Genomic DNA, 26,425 nt, shown 5'->3' with positions numbered 1-26,425 from the left:
TGAAAGTACGTCGCACGTGCGCATTGCGCCGCATACGCATGCGCAGAAGTTCCATTTTCTTTGCATCATCGCAGTGCAGCGAACATTTTCAGCTAGCGAGCAACTCGGAATGACCCCCTGTATCTCTTACACCCAGTAGAGGCAGCCATGTAGCCTATCCATTCACTAGGAACCCGTGATGTTATTAATGTACGAGACACCTCATGCCTCAAAGGGGTGACCATTTCCTCCTGTGCTGCATAATCTTTCTGATATATTAGTTGGTCCTAGAAAATGGCTACCTCTACACTTAAAACACGGATGAAAATTTGGAGGAGTATATTTACTAAAGTGCGGGTTTTTTAGAAGTGGAGATGTTACCCATAGCAACCAATCAGATTCTACGTAACATTTATCTAGCTTCTTCTAGAAGATAATAGCTAGAATGTGATCGGTTGCTATGGGCAACATCTTCACTTCTAAAAATAAATGCACTTTAGTAAGGGTTCACTACGATCTGCCGGCGGTCGGGCTCCCGGCGACCAGCATACCGGCGCCGGGAGCCCGACCGGCGGCTTACCGACAGTGTGGCGAGCGCAAATGAGCCCCTTGCGGGCTCGCTGCGCTCGCCACGCTACGGGCACGGTGGCGCGCTACGGGCACGGTGGCGATTCTCCCTCCAGGGGGGTCGTGGACCCCCACGAGGGAGAATAAGTGTCGGTATGCCGGCTGTCGGGACCCCGGCGCCGGTATACTGTGCGCCGGGATCCCGTCAGTCGGCATACTGAATACCACCCCTTTAGTAAATATGCCCCGGAGGCTTTTCCCTCAGAGTGAATATACCTGGTGCAGTCATATCATGTAGTCTTCCACACAGCAGTGACAACAAGACATATGGATGTGATTATCGATGGTAATATTACTAATATTTATTTTCTTTGTGAGAACTCAACGTTACGCCAGATATCTTTCCCAGAACCCCTTCTGCTGTTCGGTGTATTAGAAAAGATTCGGGTTTTATTTTTTTCAGATTAAGACACCTGGATCAGTCCTTGCGATGTGAGTTTCCGCTACTTTTCTTAACCATGAAAAATACATTGGGCCAGATGTACTAAGTTTCTAACTGTCATTTTTCAAACAAGGCCTGTGACATGACAGTTAGGAGCTGATTGGCTGGCTCTTTATCCCTCTCCACTTAATCACTTTTTAAGGCTTTAGTACATCTGGCCCATTGTGACTGTAAATTTGCTTAGTCTCCTTTAACCCCTGAATGACTTGTCCCATAGTACCATCTTTATTTCTGGTGAGTTATGTGCTATAAATAATGTATTAATATACGTGCAATTTATGTTTTCTTGCAGATGCCTGTGTCTGCTAATATGATTGACATGTATGGAAATCAAGGTATGCCTCCTCCAGGGTTAAACATCAGTAATTCTTGTCCTGCTAATCTTCCAAATATCAAAAGGGAGCTTACAGGTAAATTTTTTAAATATTAGAGAGGTTGAGATGACATTTAAGGCTCCATTGTTTCTATATTGCAAACAATTTCCTTGCAACTGGACATCTCATTGATAAATGAAAGTAAGGTGTGCGCTGAGGTTCTTCCGTAGATGGATAAAATAGAGGTTAAAATAATGCATTGTAAGGTGCAGTGTCAGGGCCAGGGGTGCAGGGGGAAGCCTGATACAACCTACCTGGTTTGTGGGTGGGGCCTGAACGTTTCAGGGAGGAGTAGCCACACCAAGACCTGCCCACTTCAGCAGTGCAGCATGTACCAAAGTGCCCAGTATTCACAAGAAAGTGTGGTCATGCCTCTGTACGCATGGCCACCCACCCACCCAAGTACCAAGGGACCAAAACATCTCATGATGGCCCTGGTCAGGGCTATGCCACAAGGTGGCCTGTATCATAATTCTTCACCTGTGGTAACTGACATTTTTATGTCATAGATCAATACATAATTCTTTCACCCTTGGCTAATACAATGGCAGGGCTCTGATCCCTGAGTGACCAACCTTTATGATAATAAGAATGACTATAAATAAATATACACTATTAATAACCCAGAGCTTGTTAAAAAAAATATTAAATCCTGCGGACTACAACAAAGTAGAATACTACTATTATTACTGGAGGATAATTTATAGGGTAAGATTTATGAGTTTAAGGGGTCTATTTACTAACGTCGCTGGAGATGAAGTACCAGCCAATCGGCTCCTGTCATTTTTCAAACACAGCCTGTGGCATAGCAGTTAGGAGCTGATTGGCTGGTACTTTATCACCTTCCACTTTATCTCCATCCAAGGCTTAGTAAATAGATCCTTAAGAACCCCATGGGGGCATATTTAATAGGGTCCGAGTTTACAGAATTTAAAATCAAAATATGGTATTTTTCTTTTAATTGTTTTTTACATTTCATTCATTTCGTTTAATTTACTACATTTGCACACACTCACCTTTAACTATTCCTAAACGTAGAGATATTAGTCAGGTTTAATATCACCATCCAGAGTTACGGATCTCTGTTGCTCCAGGATACAACACAAATCTGCTGCCGTGAAACAGTTGTATCTATAGCAAAGTGCACACGAGAGTTGTGCCATACCCTAGTAGACAAAATCAGTCTGCTCCTCATGATGACTTAAACGCGTGGCTGAAAAGCATAAAAAGATGTATGATCGGGAAAAAAAATATTGTAAAAGTCGCAGAGGGGGCTCGTATAAACTAAGTACTGAAAGTGGTTTCAAGGTGGACTTTTCCTTAGCATTTGGATATTTTCAGAGCTGCAGGCAAATGTAGTATAGTATTATTATTAGCTCTGCATTATTCTGAGTTCTCAGTTGTCGATTCTTACTGTCATAGAGGCCACTCTTGCTGGCAAGTGAATGACCAACAAAAGAAATCAACTCTACATTCTTTAAATGGATCCCATTCAATATAGTTCTAAAAAATAGAGAGGACACAAGAGGGTTAAGATTTCCTTTGGCACTTCTTACTGGGGAGCTACAGTCAATGTAAAAGGGTTAAACCAAAAAAGATTGCCCCAAAATGTAATTCATATTGCAGTTAAGTATTTATCACTGCAGTGCATGTGCTTGCAAGACCAAACCAGTGAGCTGAATTATGGGGGTAATTCAGAGTTGATCGCAGCAGCAAATTTGTTAGCAGTTGGGCAAAACCATGTGCACTGCAGGGGGGCAGATATAACATTTGCAGAGAGAGTTAGATTTGGGTGGATTATATTGTTTCTGTGCAGGGTAAATACTGGCTGTTTCATTTTTACACTGCAATTTAGATTTCAGATTGAACATACCCCACCCAAATCTAACTCTCTCTGCCCATGTTATATCTGCCCCCCCCCCCCCCCCTGCACTGCACATGGTTTTGCCCAACTGCTAACAAATTTGCTCCTGTGATCAACTCCGAATTACCCTCTATGTCATGATGACAAATTTGCTGCTGTGATCAACTTCGAATTACAAATTTGCTGCTGTGATCAACTTTGAATTACCCCCTATGTCACACCCCCTTGTACACCTCAGTTTTGTTATCTTTAAAATAACTAATCTAGTTAATTTATTTTCCAATGTGAGGCGGTGAATGTCTACAGTAAAATCATGATGGATGTAGAGCGCCATCTAGTGGGTACATAGAGAATTACTTTGCTTGACCTTGTCTGAGAACCACATTCTTTAGTTGAGACTTTTGTGTAAGATTATTTCGGATAGAGCGTGTGACTCTGCCATCACTTAAAATGACTAAAGGCTATCTTTGCCTGCTCAAGGGAGGGAGACATATAGACTGAACCTATATAAAATAGTCACCTTATCAATTAATTAAGAGCAGCAACATCTACCTACAATATATAATGAATAGTAATTCTGCTTACCGTTTTGCAGCCTTCACTATAAGGACAACATGTGAACTGTTAAGATCAAATATCATAAAGACACAACTGTTTCTCGATTTGGCGTAGCGTAGTGTTAAATTCTATTGCTTGATAGTAATCATTACTCTATATAGGGTTTTTATGTATATTGTCTTTATTTTTGATACTTAACTTGGAAAACACTTTATTTTGCAGAGTCAGAAGCAAGGGCACTGGCTAAGGAAAGGCAAAAGAAAGACAATCACAATCTCAGTACGTTGAACTTGTTACATACATGTCAGAAAAATGTTTGTTGCGTCAAGGTCTACTGATATAATCTCTTCATTTACAGTAGCCAATGGCTGGTGTTGTGTTCCTTCCATCTTGTGTCCTTTGCGTGTAACATATTGCGAAAATGGGAATTAAAGGGGCAATATACAATTTTAAATGTCTACAGCAATAAATATGGGGGGAGATTTATCAAATGTTCTGAAAAGAAAAAGTGAAGGTGTTGATCGGAGCAACCAATTATTCTAAATTATTCTAGAAAATGGCAGCTAGAATATGGTTGGTTCATGCTTACCTGGAACATCTCAAATGGAAAGTAGACAAGTCTCCTAGAAGCCCCCCATGGCTTTCCGTTGTATCCTACTTCACTCAGGATGGCGGCTTGATGATGTGATTGGTGCCGTATCATGTTATTGTGGCCCCCTCCTTATTAATCTGACTCGTTTGTGCTTTCATGCATGCATGCCCGCCAATAAAAGGATCTATTGTTACCCAGGGTGGTCTTTGTGATGAATAAAAAGCATGGCAACTATTACATAAAACAATTAATCTTACAGTATGATTTTTTTTTTCTCCCTTTAGTTGAGCGAAGAAGAAGATTCAACATCAATGATCGTATAAAAGAATTAGGAACGCTAATTCCAAAATCAAATGACCCGTGAGTGTACTGTAATGTTATTTTTATTCTGCAGAAATTTTGCTTTTGGCAAAGAGTAACATTTAGGGGGAAAAAAAAACATATTACAGAAATATCAAGAATTTTACAATTATTTTATTCTGTTATCAAAAATGACATATTTATCCCGACTGCAGTTAAAGAATTAAAGTGTTCTGTAATTATCTGCTAGATCAGTAAAATTATGCACGGTTTTATCCCAATTGCTATTTGTCCTGAAAAGTTTTCATGATATTTAATAACATGCTAAGAATACTTGCAGCTGTCTCCGGCACACAGTCAGACTTTTGCCCATAAAGCGGTTATTTGCACGTCTGCTAGTGCTACAGTTGCACGCGGAAACAAAATAAACAACCGTTCTCGTATCAAGGTCTCATAGTTCCTAATCAAAACCATGGCTGTTCATTTGGAGTAATCACTGACATTGTGGCTTCTCATTGGTCCTCCTTCTTACACCCTCATTCTGCAGGCGATGGTGACTAAAAGTGATCATTAAAATATGGGGCCTTATTCAGGTTTGTTAGCAAACCCAAAAAAGTACACTAATGGTCAAAACCATGTTTCACTGCAGGTGGGGCAGATGTAACATGTGCAGAGAGAGTTAGAGTTGGGTGGGGTGTGTTCAAACTAAAATCTAAATTTTGGTGTCAAAATAAAGCAGCCGGTATTTACCCTGCACAGAAACAATATAACCCACTAAAATCTAACTCTCTCTGCACGTTGCATCTCCCCCACCTGCAGCACAACATTATTTTGCCCATTAGTGTGCTTTTTTGATTTGAATAACCCCCAGTGCCCCTCAATTTGGCCATGATAAGGACTGCACTGCCTATTGTCTTCTAGACTGCTAATAATGTCATACCTGCCTGGTTAGCTTATAACGCCATATGGGCTTGTTGAGCCATCAGATTACCACATTGGCCAAATCTGATTCCATTCCAGTTCTACAGTTAAATGTGTTTAAAAGTCAGAATTTTAGTGGAAAGTTGCTGTTGCCATTATTAAGCATCTCCAAAATGGTTGCCTTTCCCATCCCCACTTATATTGGCCAAAGACAGACTAGACTTACAAATAATTGTGCATGACCTTTATTCCTTAACTGTCTATTAAAGTAAATGCCTAAGGGCACTTTAACAAGTATATAGTGGTCATCGGTTACACATTGTTGAAATTCTAGATATCCCCATCCACAGCTCCTAAATGCAATTATGTAACAAAAACCAGGCAGAACAAAGGATCTGAGTTTATATGTATCTGTGTGAAAGTCCCCATCCTTTCATGTTACATGAAACCTCAGCGTGGTTATAAACTAGCACTTCCCCACTTCACATAAATACACTGCAGTTATATCTACAGCAACCAGACACTTTATATCATCCTGCTTACTTGCACTAGAGCCATTTGTTATGTCATTACTCCGGCTTTCATATTTATCGGCACACGCTAACATCTTCTGGACAATGGTTACATTTTTGCATAAATGTAATTAGGCGTTTTCTGCAGCCAAAAAAAGGAACTGAATGTGAGTAATTAATTTAGTAAAAGACGAGTTGACAGGACAAACATAGAGGCATACCCATTGTTTTTTAGAGGTCACTCAGCTTTTTCGGAGCACTAGAAGGTGAATATGAATTCAGACGTTCAGTTGAAGGCCACATAGCCCCATTCAAGGATGGAGGTAATTGCCACGCTGAAAGGCGGCATTGTGCATAAGCTTCATATCCTAAATAAATCAGTTTAAGAAATTGATTTGTTGAATGAGCAGGAGAGTTTACGATCTGGCCCTGAGATGCTCAGCCTGGAGGCTGAAACGCAGACGCATTTTTCCGGTTGTGTAATTTTTTTCATCACTGAACCATGTAGCCCCAGAGACCACAACATAGTAGAGGAGCTGAGTTCCTCTATCCATCACATGCACCATACCCTACTTTGGTGACTTTGATGTTTTGAGTTCTTAATGCCATTCCTCATGCCCTGAATGAGAGAACTTCGGGCAGTCATTGATGAAATAGGTGGGGTAATGGACCACTTGGACACAAAGCATGCACAACTCGCATGCCAAAATGATTTAATGAAAGCCCATTAAGAACATGTGAAGCTCTCATCTCCATGCAAGATAAGATGGTGGATTTGGAGGGCAAGTTGAGAAGAAAGCACAAGAAAATTCAGGACCTATCGGAAATTACTGACTTCACTGAGCTAGAGCGTTATAAAGGGGAAATATCTTTGTTAAGGGGGGTACTCACGGAGCGATCGCTGCTTAAAATCTAAGCAATCTGACTAGATTGCTTAGATTTTAAGCATGATCGCTCCGTGTGTACCCCCCACAGCGATAGCGATGCGCAGCCCCGCGCATCGCTACCGCTGGTGCTAGATTGGCCTGCCATGCAGGCCAATCTAGCAGGTCGCTCACTTCACCCGCTGGGTTAAATATGCACCCCCCGTCTCCCCCCACACGCTCAGCACACATTGCGCTGTGCTGAGCGGTGGGAGAGATGTGTGCTGAGCGGTTCGCTCAGCACACATCTCTCCCACATCGGCCCGTGAATACGGGCCTTTACTCTCTTACTTTCTGCCCCATATCTTAATTGAATTAATAGATCAAATCCACAGAAATGTTGTTCGCTCAGCACACATCTCTCCCACATCGGCCCGTGAATACGGGCCTTTACTCTCTTACTTTCTGCCCCATATCTTAATTGAATTAATAGATCAAATCCACAGAAATGTTGTTCGCTCAGCACACATCTCTCCCACATCGGCCCGTGAATACGGGCCTTTACTCTCTTACTTTCTGCCCCATATCTTAATTGAATTAATAGATCAAATCCACAGAAATGTTGTGCTGAAAATTCATATCTTTCAAGGGGAGGATCGTATACTAAAGATAACCACTTCGATTAAGGGTCAGCTGCATGACCTTCAACTATTTGCAGTCCTGCTTAGAGCCACAATCTCCCAATCCTGTGTGTTGAATCCAGTGAACAAAGTACTATGACATTCTTGGGTTGTGGAGGTTACCCAACCAAATTGTTGACCCCAGCTTGTGGGTTTTGGTCCTCTGGCACCCTGTCACAGAACCCCTCTTATTTGAGACTGCAAGGGGTATTATTATTATTACCAGTTATTTATATAACGCACACATATTCCGCAGCGCTTTACAGAGAATAATTGACCAATGTTGTAGCCTCAAATACGTGTTTAGAGGGTAGAGAAGACATTGTTGGACTACAACAAACCAACTTCCCAGCTGTAGATGTAGTTCCTCCTCATCTCTCAGATAATGTCGCCACTAAAGCTTTGCAAATGCATATAAACTTAACATACAGTAGATCTGGAAGGAGCTGCAGATGACGGGGAAACCACACATAGTGGTTCATTAGGAGATGTTTTAACCGTTAAAATTGCCCTTACACATAGATGGGAACAAAAGAACATGGAACATTGCAGACACGTTTTAGTTGTCCATTCTTTCTCACCAGGATCTGGAGTGTTAACATGTTCCACTATTCTTTTGTCACCCTGAGTTGTGGGGAACACTGATACATCAGGTATAACAATTGAGCTTCTGGTGGGGACATTGTGTGTGATTACTATGAGGCCGTAATATTATCTATACTCTTCAACACTAACAATGATTTTACCTTACAGCAAGGGGGTGTGATAATGAGGGTATATACTTCATTTTGGGTGGTGAAATTGTAAACAAGCTTTGACACTTAAGCTGACCTCAACACACATCAGCTCAATGTCTCCCACTAAAGATGGGTTCACTGATTTCTGTTGAAGGGATCACTGATGTATGCTTGGTGAAATAACCTAGCGCTCAGCTCTTTCTTAGCTCTTTGGCTCGCACTTCTGACTTTTCATTACTGATATTGGATTTATGCCTTCTTGATCCCTGGAAAGAACTAAATCACTGAAATATTACGCATTCCCCTCTCATGTCCACATTGTCTATTCACAAATGTAACTTTTCCTGGTTTATATATTGCATTTACAACACTTTTTAATGTCTGCTATCCACCCTGTAAGATAGTCCAATCACCCCCAGTTGTACTTCACCATCTCCATCTATCTATGGACAGTCCTAATGGCACCTGGGTTGAAACAGGTGGCTTATATTCATTTAATTGGCCTCCAGATTAATACAAAGCCATATTGCTTAAGCTGCAGCGTCAGATATCCCTTTTGAGAAATTAATACGTTTGACCAACAGTCAAACCCACCAAGTCACTGAACTGATTTAGAGTAGAATGGATCTTGCTGTCGGTGGAACAGGTTGCAATGAAGCTACAATGTTTTATATTACAGGGACTAAGGTACAATGTTAGTATATAAACTCTGCATTCCACAGGCATAATCCTGCATACTCCCCATGTTTTTGCTGGAAATGGGAAGTGGTGGGATTGCCCAACTTGAGCGGTATCATTAATGTCTTTACTGAGTTCTAGCACTTCTTATAATACCATCAGGCCAACCCATCAAGCTGCCAGCCTTCCCTTGGACAAATCAGTGAGTTCTTCAATCCATCCATCTGCAAGAATTGCCCCTTACACTACTGATCTCTTTAATTGCTCCTTGGTCAGAAGCAGACATTTTAGTGACCTCTGAGGATCTCTGGACTTACAGAACACAGCAATTTATGATTTGGTATGCAGGCGGACTAGAGGCTATATATCCTGCAGAAAATAGTAGCACCAGCAGCAGCTTGTGGTATACAGTAAATAACAGGCAGAGGTCAGGATTGTGAGGTCTGCATGGCCAGTAAACAATCTGGGCCAGCAACATGAATTCAGGTACAGGAAACACACAGGCAGAAACAAAGGACTAAACACAGTAATCTGGCACTGAATGAATGTTACCGGCTGCTTGAGATACCCAGTTACATGTAATTGCAGGAATCAGTGGTGACTGTGAATCAATGTAGTAATGACCTTCACACAGATTATGTCCACATAGATAGTTACATTTTAGAACAGAGTTTATTGTGAGCTTGCTCCAGGTGTTTGATAACATCCTCGTAGATACTGTCATGGCCATTAACTTGCCATCACTTGCCATCACCCCATGTTCTGACAGTTACTCAGACACCTTTGATAGGTGTTTCAATGAGGATGTACCCACTAATTTGACTGATTTATACAATGATTGTTCCCTTACCTCCTCTTTTCCCTCTAGAAATGCTGGAGGCCCAGATTGTGACCGTACCGAAACCTGGTAAGGACCCCACGTTGTGCCAAAATTGTAGACCCATTGCACTATTAAACTCCAACTTAAAAACATATACCAATTTGATAACCCACAGAAATAACCCTTTACTACCACTCCTAATGAAGAACCCTCATGTTGATTTCATATATCAGAAAGGCACCTTACAGTAGAAGGCGCTGATAATGTTGCTTTCCCTCAACAATACTTCCTTCTTTATCCTATCCCTGGATGCTGAGTTTGACAGGCTCCTATGGGATTAAAAGGAAGAAAACCCTAATTATATTTGGGTTTTCCGGTCACATCTTGGCCTCCACCCTAGAGCTCTATTCAAATTCTTCTGCCAGTGTGTTGAATTCTGCCAGTGTTAGGAATTCTCCTCAAGCTTTGCCATCATGAATGGTAAAAAACGGTGATGTCCTTTATCGACTTAATTGTTTGTGTTGGCTCCAAATTCATTAGCTGAAGTGATTAGATTGCACCCTCAGATCTGGGGTCTGTTGGAGAATGGTAAATTGTATCAAATCTACCCTTTTTTTGCGGATGACATTAGTGGCCGTGAATAATTCTGCGTGTTCCCCAGAAGTTCTCCACAATGTTTTATCTACGTACAGCAAAGACTTCTATTGCATGTTAAATCAAGTTCTTGAGTTTCAACCTTCTCCTAGCCCTCTGATGCATCTTAAATCATTATCCTTGCCAGTCCTCCTTCCTTGACTATTTAAGAATTCATATCCAGTTCTTTCCTACTTTTAGCAGAAACAAAAACCCTCTTGCAATCATTTATATTATTTGATATCTCATTGTTGGGTAAGAAAGCCACAATGTAAATTATGACCTTAACAAAATTCTTATATTGGTTTAGTTATAGTGCCTATTCCCAATAAAAACTTTAGGACCGCTCAAGTTGTTTTCTTGGACTTCAAAGAGGGATATTTCAGGAGTCCCCATATCAATTTTCAAGCGATCTAGGGAGTCTTCTCTTCTCCAACCTACTGCGCTACTCTTTTTTTAACTGGTTTCTCATAAAGTTTCTAGTGGCATCCTAGAAACTTATACCCAGCCCTTCTTGTGTCTTTCACAAAGCTAATTCTACACTTAAGGTACAGCATGTGATGCTGTTGTCGACCAAACAATTTTATGGACCTTGCCCTATTGTCTGCTCCATTTGGCTACCCTTGTGACACTTATATCTTCTGGGAAGTGGATTGAAGTTGACATTTGCTATTATCGTTCTTAGGCATATCTTAACTAAAGTATTACAGCCAAACCGATTGCTCCATACACTACCAAGCCAATTCATTGCTCTTACAACCCCCATCTCCACCCAACAGAGGAGTTACAGTATTTCAAAATGGTACACCCCTTAAACTGTCCTACAAAATTTCTGTGATATCATCCATGTACAAATAACAAGTTGTGCTTACCCATAGAGATTAAAGAACTTATATCTGTTTGATAACATCTGGCCTAATGTATATTCAATTGTTCTAACCTTGTTGAGACTCAATATAATAACTCTACTCTGGACTCGTGTTTTTCCTTTGATCTCTGATATTGTTAACAGTAAGGTTGCTGGGGACCCCTCATTAGGTCTGATGCACAGATTCCCCCCTTGCGTGACACATATTGTATTATTAGTTACTAAAGCCACAATTGCCCTACATGGAAACCTCTTAATTGCCCTTCACAAGTAAGAAAAAAATCACAGAGTTTGAATTTGTTAATAAATAGGCATGCTGCTTCAGGTGTTTATCAAATTTAATACACACTTTGTTGTTTCATCATCTGTATTTTGTGTTTATTGTGCCTACCCCCTCCTACCTTCTTTCCTTCGGTAGCCTTCTCACAAAAAACAAAAACAAAATACAAATAGACTCAATCAGACACTGAATTCAATTACAACACCAATGACAGTAGCACACACTTACTAATTTTGCAAAAAACTAAAATAGACATTTGTATCAGTATCTTAAAATTTGCTCTGAGAATTGAAAGAGTGTCATTGGAAACATACCACAGTAATCAGAAAATCTAAACTGTAAATTGCACTATGTATTCCAGGGATATGCGGTGGAACAAGGGAACAATTTTGAAAGCCTCTGTGGATTATATACGTAAACTACAACGAGAACAACAGCGATCCAAGGAGCTTGAGAACAAACAGAAAAAGCTAGAACATGCTAACAGGCATCTGCTGCTTCGGATACAGGTCAGTTTCTACCTTTTCAACTTAACCTCTTGAAATAACAATCAATATCCAATTGTAGATTGAATTATTTTCACATTGTGATTATTAGTTTCAAAATCAGAATGTCATCAGGAATAGACCATCTTGTAACTAGTCAGAGCATCAGACATTTCCGTTGGCTAGACCAACCTGTAGCAAATCAGCCCATTCATAGATATAGGCAATCCAACACCACAGAATTAAAAACTTACAGGTAGACTGTCCCGTAATCAGTCAGAGCATTAGAACATTCACAGAGCTGGATAACCCTAGTGCTAATTAGAGCATTAGAAGATTTACTGACTAGACCAACCTGTAGCCAATCAGAGCATTAGAATATTCAATGGGCTAGACCGACCTGTAGTCAATCAGAGAATTAGAAGATTTACTGGGCTAGACCAACATATAGTCAGACAATTAGAACATTCACTAGGCTAGACCAACCTGTAGCCAATTAGAGCACTAGAATGTTCACTGGGCTAGACCAACCTGTAGTCAATCAGAAAATTAGAGGATTTACTGGACTTGATCAACCTGTAGTCAATCAGAGAATTAGAAGATTCACTAGGCTGGACCAACCAGTAGTCAATCAGAGCATTAGAATATTCAATGGGCTAGATCAACCTGTAGTCAATCAGAGAATTAGAAGATTTACTGGGCTAGACCAACATATAGTCAGACAATTAGAACATTCACTAGGCTAGACCAACCTGTAGCCAATTAGAGCACTAGAATGTTCACTGGGCTAGACCAACCTGTAGTCAATCAGAAAATTAGAGGATTTACTGGACTAGATCAACCTGTAGTCAATCAGCGAATTAGAAGATTTACTGGGCTAGACCAACATATAGTCAGACAATTAGAACATTCACTAGGCTAGACCAACCTGTAGCCAATTAGAGCACTAGAATGTTCACTGGGCTAGACCAACCTGTAGTCAATCAGAAAATTAGAGGATTTACTGGACTAGATCAACCTGTAGTCAATCAGAGAATTAGAAGATTCACTAGGCTGGACCAACCAGTAGTCAGTCAGAGCATAAGACTGTTCACTGGACTAAACCAACCTATAGTCAGAGAATTTGAAGTCTTATTGAGCCAGACCAACTTGTAGTCCAGTAGTTTCCAAAGGCGGTTCTCATGGCACCAGGTTTTAGAGATATTCCTGTTTGTGCACAGATGATGTATTCAAACTGACTGAGGTACTAATTAAGTCACCTGTGTGTAAGCATGGATATCCTTAAAACCTGGACTGTTGGGGTGCCTTGAGGACCGCGTTTGGGAACCACTGCTTTACTCAATTAGAGCATTAGATGGTTCACTTGGATAAAGTCATTCAAAGCATGAGAAGGTCCACAAGACTTTAGCAAAATGTAGTTAATAAGATCATTACGTGGTTCACTGAGCTAGACCAACTTGTAGTCAATCAGAGCATTACACGGATCACATGGTTACAGCAACCTATAGTCAGAGTATTAAAACACCACAAAGAAAACAACAGCAACAACAACAACAGTAATAAGGTCATACAGTACATGCACCCTGTTACCATGTGTAAATGTACTTAAAAGTAGGTCCCATTCCCAGGTCATGCAAACTACCTCTGGGATATAGCAATAAGACACAGACCAATTAATACTCATTTCAATTTATTTTACTTCCTCATTTTAACAGCTTATTTTAGTTATCACTAGGCTCCCTGATAATGAGCTCAAGTGTAATTCTCTTCACTAAATAGACATAACATACACCGGTGCCTTGGGGCGGCTGTGTTATGCAATGGTAATTTTAGCCCAGTGAAAAAATGTTCTGATAATTTGTGCTGACACGTGTCATCTATCTTATGTTATTGTGCACGCAACCACCATAGTGATTTTCTTAATTAATCTTTATTTGGGCTGTTGATGATTTGGTATCCGACATGTTGATATTATCTGCAGAATGTGGAACTCATTAAGTTCCAAGCGGAAATATTGTATTTAACCTAATATCCCTAACTTCTGCATTTTAGGAAAAACCACTAAGGACAGCGGCTTCCTTTAAATGTATTTGATAATTCTTGAATACATTATTTAAGTCCACCTAATACTAGCTTTAACTCTTGGGTGGAGTTACTATTTAATGTATACAGCATTTGTTAGCGCTTAAGACAAACTCTTTTTTTGTCCTCCATAGATCGATAAACTAGTGGCCTGTATCTGATAGTCTTACTATTACTATAAAACACTGCTGCCACCTCCGCTGCCTCCCTTCATTTCTCTAAGCTAAAACATGACTATGCCTTCAACTGATGTAGCAGAACTTGGCACGTCAAGATATAAGACCCTTTCACAATCAGTTTGCAAGTGGATTTGGCTTCTTAAATAAGTACCGTGGACCTACAGATGGATTAGACAATGCAAGATGGACTTCTTGCATTTGCTAAAATACAATCCAAAAAATACTGTATACCTTGGTAGGACCAATCGCTGTTATAAATTAAGAATTCAAGCAGTTCAAAACAGTACTCACTCTGTACCATGCTGTGCTGGCCCTATCCATCCGTCCTGCACCCACTCTCCCTCCTGTGGCTGCATACTTATCTCTAGGCAGGTCCTTCTCTCTTGTTAGGCTCTGTCCTGTCTCTCTATCAGTGGAAGCTGTTGAGCTTCCACGTATGAGATGGGACAGACTTTAGCAGATTATTATACAGATGCTGCAAAAATATATGGAAAAATTATGTTATTTTTGCACAACTTGAAATGGTAAGCAAGTTTTTCTTATCTACAAGTTTCTTTTTTGTACATTTCAGGAGCTTGAGATGCAAGCTAGAGCCCATGGACTTTCCATCATGCCTTCTACTGGTCTTTGTTCTGCTGATTTGGTGAGTCGTGTCATCAAGCAGGAGCCCATGATGGACAGCTGCAACCAAGAACTTTTGCAAAACCACCACAATCTTTCTGGCACCACCACACTGGATCTTACTGATGGCACCATCACTTTTAGCAACAACATAAGGAACATTACGGACTCTCCCACTGCCTACAGCATGCCCACGAAGTTGGGCTCGAAACTGGAAGACATGTTCATGGACGACACTCTTTCTTCAAGAGTACATGATGCACTTCACTCAGTATCTCCAGGGGCCTCCAAAGGAAACAGTAGGCGGAGCAGCATCAGCATGGAAGAAAATGACCACCACTGTTAGCACTGGTTGAAGGCAACTTCTTACAGACTTTCATAAATTGTACTATTTTGGAGTAGTAGATTTCTAGAGGGTTCATTTTCATAGAAATTGTGCTGTTTCATCCATAGGCCAGCACTTAATGCTTTGTTTTTATTTTTAGAATTTTGTAAAGGTATTTATGTATAGAACTACAGTACTTGCTTTGCCTCCAAAGTATTGTGCACAATAGGCAGGATTGAATCCATTTGCAGGCAAAATCGATTGTGAAGTCAGATCTGTTTAAACCCACAGCCATCTATCAAAAATAATGCACCTGTCTGTGCGGGATTGGGCTTGCAATGCACCATACGTCAGTACCAATAGGGCGATGAATGTATACAAACCAAATATCTATTTGCAGAAGAGTAGATTCCGTAGAGCTGCCTTAATAATAGAATTGTGGGGAATTACTTAGGATTTCTGATTGTGGAAAATGTTTGCAAAGAAGAGGATGACAAACTCCGCAATAGGTGCTTAGTACTATCTTTCCAGTTTGCACAGTGTAACCAAGTAGCATTTATTAGTAGAGTTGTAACAAAAACTGGTAAAGGTCAGTTCAACCAATTTTTTTTAGCTTTTTCCCTTTGCAGAAATAACTCAGGATTTAAACAAGTTTTATTGTCTTATTCAGGGTTAATTGCTGTAATTGCTACACTAATGTAGTTCTCAAAGGTTCCAGGGATAGTGTCTTGTTGGCATGGATCTTTAATTCAGGAAATCTCCCCATGTTTGACCTCTGTTTGTCCATCTTTTAGATCGCATATTCTATAAAACGTCACAAATGGGTGGAGCTTTAGGCCAGAACTTTTAAAAAGACTACTCCTCTGAAAACTGAAGATTCCACTTTGGGTGGAGTTCGTTAAAAAGTTGCTAAAATATTGAATTGCTTATTACTGAGTTCTGATCCTTCTCCCTTTGGCAGTGCCAATCCAACTATGCAGTCCTGCTCAAACTAAAAACAGTTCTTTTAAATTTCTTAAAAATTGCTCATTGTCATGAATAAAAAGCACATGTTGGTGGATCTTTGATAACACAAGATCTGTCGTACAGTAGGGGCGAGGAGAGATTTGCTGGACCGTTAAATGCATCAGGGGATTAACCAAATCCTGAGTGTGATGACTTAGTACTGCTGTTAAGTAACTATTTGTAGTATAACAGAACTTATTGAACTCCCCCCGAAATCTGACTTCATATTTTGAAATCCCATAATGCAGGTGCTGATATTCCAGAATTACAACCTGCTGTATTCAGTTAGTGGAGATAGTTTTTCTTTTAGAGGTTACCTGAATAACTGAAATTGTTCCTACGTAACTCTTAAACTGGCCAATGTTAATAGATACTCAACCTCAAATCCAGTTATTTTTCCTGATCATACTGGAAAATATGGACTCTGATATGGGGACTACTTCCAATGGTCAAAGATTAGTTTTCACATGAAATTCAATTAAATATTTTTGCTGGGATAATATTTGTCTAGCTCAAATGGATATCCATGCCACAATAAGCGTCTTAATGAAAAATAGAAGGAGAGGTATTGGATATGAAGAGTGGAGAAGTATTACTTGTCTCTGCTACACAGGCTCCATTTATTGATGAACAGTGAAACACAAGGGTCTTGGATAGTGATCATATAAATTAACTGCCAAAGAGACAATTTCAGCTTTTTGCTCACTGGGATTATTAAATTTCAGTAAAACCATTTAAGGAAAAAAATAACTCTATACTCCTCTTTTAATAGCTAATTTAGAAAGTGTTTACTGCTCAAAGTATTTTTCAGGTATGTCTCTGCAAAATGTATTTGCCAATCCCCTACATTAGCTGTCTTAAGTTGACTGTTTGTTAAGATGTAAAACAGTTTGAAAAGACAGGTCATTTGACAAAAGGACCTTGGAGGCAGTTGTCAAGGAGAGGTAGTTGAGCTGAGACAAAAAGGACAAGACTAGATAATGAAGCGAGAGCTTCTCACTTGACATTTTTAATAGCATTACATCTGAAAATGTTTTTGTTGAATATATACATAAATATTTTTGAGAGTGGCTATCCCCTTTAACTTAATTTTATGACAATGGAGAAATAGAATTTCAACCAGTCAACCATGCTGTAGCTTGTAGTACTGCATTGTTTTTTACATTTCTCCAAACAAGTTCACTTATTTTAATAATTAGCAAATTTGTTTTATTTTGTTTTATAATTGTGTGTTTATTTGACAAATTTTGGAGGGTCAAAATGCACCATTTATATTTTGCGGTTCATAAAAAATATGCATCTTAAAAGTTGTAACATTTTTTCCATCCTTTTCAGTGGTTTTTCTTCCTGTTTTGTATGTAAATCATAACAGAGATATTAGGGAATATTTGTATATTCGTTTTTGGAAATGCCAGAAAGAGTTTCTGAATTTTTCGGAATTAGTGCTTCTAGATCTTTTTGCAAAAAAATAAATAAATAAAAACTATTTATTTTTAGAGATATGTTGAACTTGTTTGAAATCTGCATTTTTTTTTTTAATATCCAGTGTTCCTTTTTTTGACAATGTGAATAATAAATGCATTTTATGCAATTTATTGTGGTCTTATCAGAAGTTGTTCTACAGTATATGAAGGCTAGTATGATAACTGTTACTTAATGATTATAATATACAACCATGTTGTGAAGGTAGTTTTCATGTATTAATTATTCATTTAGACCTATGCAATAACAGTAGTAAGTGCATTTTGATCAAAATTAGATATGTTAGAGGGCTGTTGTAATTTGTAACAAGCTGGGTATACTGAAGCCTAATTATGTTTTTTTCACTGTAGTTGCAGTCTCTCCTCTTGTAGTAGTCAGACTACAGTCTCATTCAGAATGAAGTGCCTTAAACTATAGTCTGTTTTGTTTGCACTGACTGAAGTGTGTCTTAGTTAAACCTTATGGATTAGTACAGTACAAAGGTGCCAAATGTTCTTGTCAAAACTTATAAGTGCTTCCGAATTATTGTATTGAATTTTATTGTGTAATTGTCCTGATATAGAGGTTGTGGCCGTTTTCAAGCAGCCACTTGTAGGTTTTTTTAATGAATGGTTCAGTTAAAGGCGGTATTACCTTTCCAAAAGAGCAGTAGATAATGACACCTGAAATGTGAATACTTTAGGCAACTTTCTAAGGGCAATTTTGTGGTGGGTGGAAACTACTGTGACATATCAGTCAACAAACCTAGCCCATTGCAAGAAACTCTTAAAGTTGTAACCTCTCAATATTATTATTCAATGTAAGGATGAAACGTGAAAACTAAAATAATGACATAACACTTCATGTAAAGAAAATGTATGTAGCAATTAAAAAAAGTGATTTAGGCTCAGGGTGTATGCCGTGCAAATTTTTAATTACTCCCTAAATAAATGTAATTTTCTCTTGTCTATAACCCTTTTGTAATGACGATAAAACGTAGTACCATTTATCATAATTAATAAAAATATTAGCATTTTTTTATTGTATTTGTACTCATTTGGGAATTTTAAAAAAATGCTAATAATTTTCCCCAGCTAAATTAGAAAACATTAAACTTTTTTTTATATTTTATAAATTTGCATCTTAGAAATTGTGGTTTTTACTTGCAAAAATGCGTTTTTTTAGGTATTAAAAATAAAAACAAATACTTTTTTTTATCAATCTTATTTATAGGTATATCGAAAAATTGCTTATTAATCAAAATTTGTAACAGTTGTTATTCTGGGATTGGTATGTAAAGACGGTGGGCGGGATCCCGGCCGTCAGTATACTGACATGGGGCTCCCGACCACCGGTATGCCGACTCGCTGCACTCACCATGCTGCGGGCACGGTGGCTCGCTACGCTTGCCACAGGAGTTATTCTCCCTCTATGGGTGTCGTGGACACCCATATAGGGAGGAAATCCTGTGGTGTTGCTAGTCGGGATTCTGGCGTCCGCATTGTGACGTCCGTGATCCCGACTAGCGATATGGTGACCGCTTCCCATTATTCTTCATTTATACAACTGAGGACAAGAGCTCGGTATATTTGTTAGACCTTCACAATATTGATATGGTCGTATGATGTTATGTTATCACTGATGTTTTGCACGTCGTCACTGATGTTAAGTCAACATTTTTAGAGTGTCATCACACTGTTTTTCCTGTCAATCTGTCCCTAATTCTAACTGTAATCCTAATCCTAACCCTAACAGCAACCTACACCTAATAGAAAGCAAGTTTGTATCATTGTAATGGCAACCCTAAAGCTAACCCAAATTGAAAACTTAACCCCAAACCACAAGGATATGTCGCCATTATGACAATGTTGACCTTTCTGATGTCAACATTGGTCAATGTCGAAATTTTGCGATTGTTGACATTAATGATATTGGGCCAGATGCATAATCGCTTGGAAAGTGATAAAATGGAGAGATATAAAGTACCAGCCAATCAGCTCCTAACTGACATTTTTCAAACACAGCCTGTGACATGGAAGTTAGGTCCTGATTGGCTGGCACTTTTTCACTCTCCATTTTATCACTTTCTAAGCGATGATGCATCTGGCCCTCTGACTTTTTAATAGTGATCAGAGACATGAGGAGTGCATATTGAGGACAAATCATATACCATGTGTGTTGCAGGTCATACTAATGTGTTTCACTTCTTAATTAAGGTTAAAGAAACATATATACAGGTCCAGTATAGCAAATGCTACTAAATTAATGCTAGTGTTTCACCCCAAAGCAAAATAAAAATGTATGTGAACGAGTAACAGATGCAGTGTTCTTGTTAACTAAAAGCTCAGGTATAAGTAATTACTGTAAATTAAATATAGTCTGTTGCATGAAATATTACAAAGTACAGTTTTTCCAGGGAAAAGATGTGTATATTTTTCTAAAAATATTTAGTAAAAATAAATGTAATTTGGGAAAGCTGGAACAGAATCCAACAGCATTTTGTTTTGGAGGGGATTTTAAGGTTAAATTGTACATCGCATGTACAAACACCATGACGGGTCATGTTAGGACTTTTTCAATCTCCTGATCTGTTTTGTTTTGCCAAGGCATAGAGTATATTTCCTGTTAACAATACAGCTGTACAACGTATACATTGTTAGAAAATGCTTGCCTGATATAAGATGACAAAAAATATAATCTGATTCGTTTATAATTTAAAAGTCCGTCAACTTTCAAAATATTTTAATGTATGTAAATTAAAAAAAAACATGTAGAGCCAAACAACTTATTTGCATATGAAGCAATAGAGGCAGGCAACATTAAGATGTTTTGTGTAAAATGTATTTTTTATTGTAGATAAATGAAGAATGTACCTCTTCACAACTAAAAAATGCTTTAGTCTCTTGCTTAATTTTCGAGATTAGTACTTTCATACAGTATATACTGTACACACACAGTAATGTGAAAGAGTTCCTTTCTAATAACCCCTTTTAATAAATAAAAAATAAGTAATTAACATTATACATATTTGTATCCAGTATTGGAGCATTTTTGCTTGGCTAGTCAGTTTCGAAGGTACTGTACACTGAACCAGACATTTGCCATTTTGTATTTGTCAAATGGGAATATTAGCAATTGGATGCCTTATAATATGCCTGTTATAGTTCCCCTAGCTTCTATAAAAGTGTTACTACATTACATGTAGTTTACGAATGCCATTACATTCAGTTTCTGACATCTGGTAATTTTCTCCCAAAGCAATCCGGTAGGTGTTATGGCCCACATACATTTGCAGTCGGGTCATCAGGGATATTCAACAGGTTGAAAAATCACGATTCCCCAAATTCTGACCTGAAACTAGCTGGGATCGGCAAATGGGGGATTTTTAACATGAAGAATTTCCTAGGCGGGTTGCCGATCATCGATTGGCCACCAATCAGCATTGTACATCCGTGGCTGCGGTCAGATCAGGAATCAGCTGCCAGATATATGGGGCCCTTAAGCCATTTCTCATGATTTACAGGATTCTATAACAAGGAGTGTGACGGTGACCTAGCACCATTGGGAGGCATGGTCGAGCCAAACCAACTGAAAGTAGCTTAGGCAGGCACAGTGGTGGAGAGATCAAATGCCATAAAACTATGTCTAGCACATGAATTTCTTGGTATTAGACACATTTTGACAAATACATGCTTAGGTGACAGTGTATTTGAAATCATTTGGATGTATATTTGGTAAAATACTATAAAAATGTTAAGTGGATATTGTAAATACATGGAAAATGTAGTTAACTAACAGACGGAATGTGGAATGTTAGGCCTACCTTTCAAAGGAACATTTAATGCATTTCATTTTCGTTAGTGCATTTTGTGAGTAATATACTGTACCATGGAAACCCATTTAATAAACACATAGGGGTATATTCAATAAGTGTCGTAAGCTGCCGTCTTGTCGGAAAGACGTGCGCTTCCGACAGATTTAGGTCGGAAGGGGTTCCGACCTTTTCATTAGAGGCTGTTTTTTTCCAACAAGTCAGGAATTTCCGACTTGTCGGAAAACACGTGGATCGGCGGAATAGCCGCGGATCCATATGCTTTTGTCGGAAACAAGGCCCTGTTTCCAACAACCTCAATCCGACTTTTAAAAAGTCGGATTGAGGTGAGGAGACAGGGGGAGCGGGGCAAGGGAGCGAGAGAGTACTTACCGACGGGGGCAGCTGGAGCCGCAGATTCACAAAGACACGGCTCCTCTCTGACGTCCCCCCGGCTAGGCACCCCTCTCCCGGCAGCGCTCCCCAGCCGGCACTGAATGCGGCTGTGTGGATGTCTCCAGCAGCTCCCTGTGATCTCACACATACGAGGAGCTGCTGACAGCAGCAGCATAGACGGGAGGGAATGGCCAAATCCGACACCCTATTGAATAGGGCTTGTAGGATCCATTCCGACAAATGCATGTCGGAATGCATCCGACTCTTATTGAATATACCCCATAGTCTAGAAAGTAATATTACATTATGAATGTTTTCGGGATGGGATAACGTGCAAATGGATAACAGATCTGAGAATAATAGCCTAGGTTGACGGTAAATTAAACAGCCAACATTTTCTTTTTGCCAAAAAAAAAAAATATGCATCAATATTGATAGCAAAGATTGTATTCACATGCTTTTGATCTGAATGTAAGCAATAACCTCGCAGAGGGTAATCTTCTATTCTTTTAAGAAGACCCAGACTTATCAAGCCTTGGAGAGTGATAAATTGCACAGTGATGAAGTACCGACCAATCAGCTCCTAGCAGTCACTTTTCAAACACAGCCTGTAGCATGGCAGTTAGAAAACTGATTGGCTGGTACTTTATAACCATGCAATTTATCACTCTCCAAGGCTTGATAAATCTGGGCCCAAGTATGCAAAGCACAAACAGACTACACTTATTTTTTGTTTTCACATAGACTGCACTGGAAAGATGATGTTTTGTTAGCACTAGAATGTTTCGGTGACGTGGATGAGATTGCCTATTGCGTTGTACTGTAACATTTTGTTGATGTACACATCTGGCTGCCTCAGGCAGTGTTACTATGTATTTTGGTTCATATCCCTGTTATGGTATGGATTAATATTAATGTATCCAATGAAGAAATGTAAACTATTATTGTTGATAGAATGAATAAAAACCTGTTTTTTTCACATTCTGATCCATTGTTATTTTTTTAAAATACTCCTGTTCTTGTTACTATAATTTTATCTTTCTTATTACTAGATCAAACACACTTAGGGTTATATTTACTAAAGTGCAGGTTTGCAAAACTGGAGATGTTGCCCATAGAAACCAATCATATTCAAGTTATCCATTACCTAGTACCTTCTAGAAGATAACAGCTAGAATCTGCTATGGACAACAGCTCCACTTTTGTAAACCCGCATTTTAGTAAATATACCCCACATAGACCAGTTCCATGTACCAATAAACCCAGCCTCCAATCCCATAATTTACCATCACCACACAGTATACCTCCTTCTTCATGCTTCCTTAGAGGTCTGCTGTCCACGTCAATCCCAGGACTTGGCTGCCTGTCCGCCTCACCTTCTTCCTGTACTCTCTGGTGCCTACTCTCCTGTATTGTATGGGAGTAATAGACCAACTGAGTGAGTACAAATCAACTTACACTTTATTATAAAAGTAACAAACGAGTAATACTCAACTTGTAGTAAGTTATTTGACAACACCGGTTATCCATCTTCTTAACAGGAGATATGGGGGGGTATTCAGTACGGATTTCAGATTCTGCTAAAAAGCAGAATCTGCAATCTTTCTTTCGCATGCTGGGGGCTGCCTATTGCAGGGCAAGGCCGCCCAGCATGCAGCCACCATTTTTCTCATCGGAGCGGGTGCGTGTGACGCCCCAAAAATACTATAGACTTGCTCCCATTTTCCCTGCGTCGCCCCCGCAGCGCTCCGTCACCGGCCCCCTACCCCTCCCCCCCCCCCCGGCCAGCCCGCCCCCCCCCCACAGCCCGCCCACACGGCAGATGCCTCTACCTGTCATTCATAGCGACTTTTGCACATCAGCGACAGGGTCTGAATTAGGCCCATAGGGGGGAATTCAATTACCCGTGGTAAATTACCGCGGGTGACAACGGGAGGTAGCCTCGGGCAATATTCACTTAGGGTCCCGACTTCTCCCAACAGCCTATTTAATACAATTAACTTAATGTGTTAACGGGTAATAACATGGGTTAATGGGCGTTTAAAAGTTAACGGATTGGTTCGTTAACGCTGACGCGACACCTGTTAACCCTCGAGTTATTGGGGAATTTTTTTTACCTGTTGAGGCAGGGGGAAATAAAGGCTCTGATGACTGCTGGCTTTGGTGCTAATTGGATAGTCCCGGAGTATCAATTAGTCCGTGGTAATCTACCGCGGCTAACTGAATTCCCCCTTAATGCTATTTTAACTGACTGAAGTACCCATTGAGTTTATTTGAGGAAGCACTTGAGGTAAACATACCTCAGGTTGAAATTCTAAGCTGCTGAAATGAATTTTACATACATGTTTTAGTAATATTTGTTATTGTAGAATAGGAAAAAAAAATGCATACCTTCCAACATCATCTGATGGTAGTTTGGGACTTTGTGGGCCTGATGTGGATGCAATGCCAATATTCACACAAATAGCCAATGTTTTCCAACTGCGCATGTATTAAGGGGCACATTCAATTACCTGCAGTGTTTACTGCGCAGGTAAAGTTATGGATATAACAGCCAGAGCTATTCAATTATTCTGTATTTTCCCCAAACGGTGAACCCACAGGTAACACGCATTAACCCATAGATTCTATTTTATGTGTCAGAATCTATTGGTTTCCTTGTGTGTTAAGCCCCAGAAGGTGCTTTTACTGCGTTAAGTGCACCCCCTGGGGCTTAATTCGCGGGGATACAGCACCTACTTGAATTGAACAGAGGAGATTTAATTGCTTACATTGGAGGCAATACACCGACTGAGAATCTGCATCTAGCACTGAAAAATAGCAAGTTTCACTGAGTCTAATGGTAGCATCTAAAGACTACATATGTGGGATTGTTGCATCTAAAGATGCAGAGTGTGGGCGTCCCAGTCCTTGCACTACTGTATGCATGCTTGTACACCAAGGGAAGGGTTTTTACTAGCATCCACCTAAAGTCACAAATGCGACTACAGCAATCAGCTCCAGCAGGTATGGACTGGGGACGCTTTGTGGCATGTGGCACGCGCACGTGAAAGGGGTGCGTGGACACTGCTCATGGGGGCGTGAACTCGCGGCATGCCTCCATATTTCTTAGAAACTGACACTTCGGGCGGCGCGGGGTGGGGGTGGGGGGTTGATGGGCAATCAGAACCGTTACACATTTACGGAAAATCAAAAAGAAGATACACATCTTCAGTAAAAACAGTAATAAAAACTAGCTACTGCCATCAGAATAAAATAGTTAATTCTCAGCCAAACCACTTGAAATACTCCTATATGCAAAGCCTCACTTGGCTAGGACCTCCTCCAGTGGAAAACAGGCAGCATATAAGCAATGAATTTTACCAGATGTAGGTAGATGGTTGTCCCTTAATATTATCTCAGCCTTAGGACTTATCCAATTGTGACTTGAAGGGAGTCCAAACAAATGGGGCTTATCTGTAAATCCAAATAGTGGAGCAAGTGTCCAATTAACACCAGGGAGGGATAGCAGGAGTCCAGAATATCTGCATGTGGCATCGGCTAAATTCTCAGGTTCCGTTTTTAGGCTCTACGCATTTCGCTGGTCTCAGAACATCCAGCTTCATCAGGAGCATATATTGGAATGTGTGTTAGGGGCTCCTTATATACCCCTTAAGATTGATCTATTGATGGCACCTGTGTTAATGGGTGAATCACTTAAAAAAACCATCTATTAAAACAATATAAATACATATATAGTACAATCCTACATGGTCCCAAATACCAATTGATTATGAGAAATAAAAAAATGAGTATTAGAAGAGATGTTATAACACTTAGAAAGCTTAATAATAACAAATTCATCTGGTCACATGACCGTATCCGATCATGTGATCACAAATACTCTAATCCCATTTGTTCAGCCTTAGTCAGTATAATGCAGTCTAAGGTCCTAGCATTGCGGTCACGTGACTGTGCTCAGATGACCGGGATCCTCAATATGTTTAAGGAAGTGCCCAGCACTGATGCAATGGCGCGGTGCGTGGCCTGGCGCTTAAACACTTCACATTACCCACATCACGGTACCCGGAAGTAGGAAGAGAGATGTACATAGAAAGATCGGTTGTCATGGGAACCGTGATACAATAACAACTTTTCATAAGTATAGATATAGAAGGTAAGAAACTTATATTAATGAAGTCATGTATACCCATTTTCTATACATAAATGGGAAAATATTTGTTCAATGGTGGAAATTATAAAAGAAGAATGGGAGGAGGGAATTCAATTGAAGAAAATAATTTTTTCCACCTATTTAAACATATGCATAACGAAGACTCCATGTCCCCTGGG

At 39.7% G+C, this 26,425-nt stretch overlaps 1 protein-coding gene across 8 annotated transcripts in view; it reads left to right on the top strand.

Annotated features, from left to right (window-relative positions):
- MITF (melanocyte inducing transcription factor) overlaps positions 1-23,072 on the top strand; it is a 387,291-nt gene extending 364,219 nt beyond the window's left edge. For 4 of the 8 annotated variants that reach the window (XM_063941055.1, XM_063941056.1, XM_063941054.1 and 1 more), the window contains exons 5-10: positions 1,341-1,458; positions 4,067-4,123; positions 4,721-4,796; positions 9,996-10,034; positions 12,090-12,237; positions 15,046-23,072. In XM_063941055.1, the coding sequence (XP_063797125.1) occupies positions 1,341-1,458; positions 4,067-4,123; positions 4,721-4,796; positions 9,996-10,034; positions 12,090-12,237; positions 15,046-15,441 (834 nt within the window). In that variant the 3' untranslated portion in view covers positions 15,442-23,072. The remainder of the gene's footprint in view (positions 1-1,340; positions 1,459-4,066; positions 4,124-4,720; positions 4,797-9,995; positions 10,035-12,089; positions 12,238-15,045) is intronic. The other 4 variants (XM_063941058.1, XM_063941057.1, XM_063941060.1 and 1 more) reach the window with 3 other exon arrangements.
- The last annotated feature ends 3,353 nt before the right edge of the window (positions 23,073-26,425 follow it).

This window comes from Pseudophryne corroboree, chromosome 9 (genome assembly GCF_028390025.1).
Source record: "Pseudophryne corroboree isolate aPseCor3 chromosome 9, aPseCor3.hap2, whole genome shotgun sequence".
Taxonomy (NCBI): Eukaryota; Metazoa; Chordata; class Amphibia; order Anura; family Myobatrachidae; genus Pseudophryne; species Pseudophryne corroboree.
The sequence above is the reverse complement of the archived record's forward strand: the minus strand, read 5'-3'. Positions and strand labels throughout refer to the sequence as shown.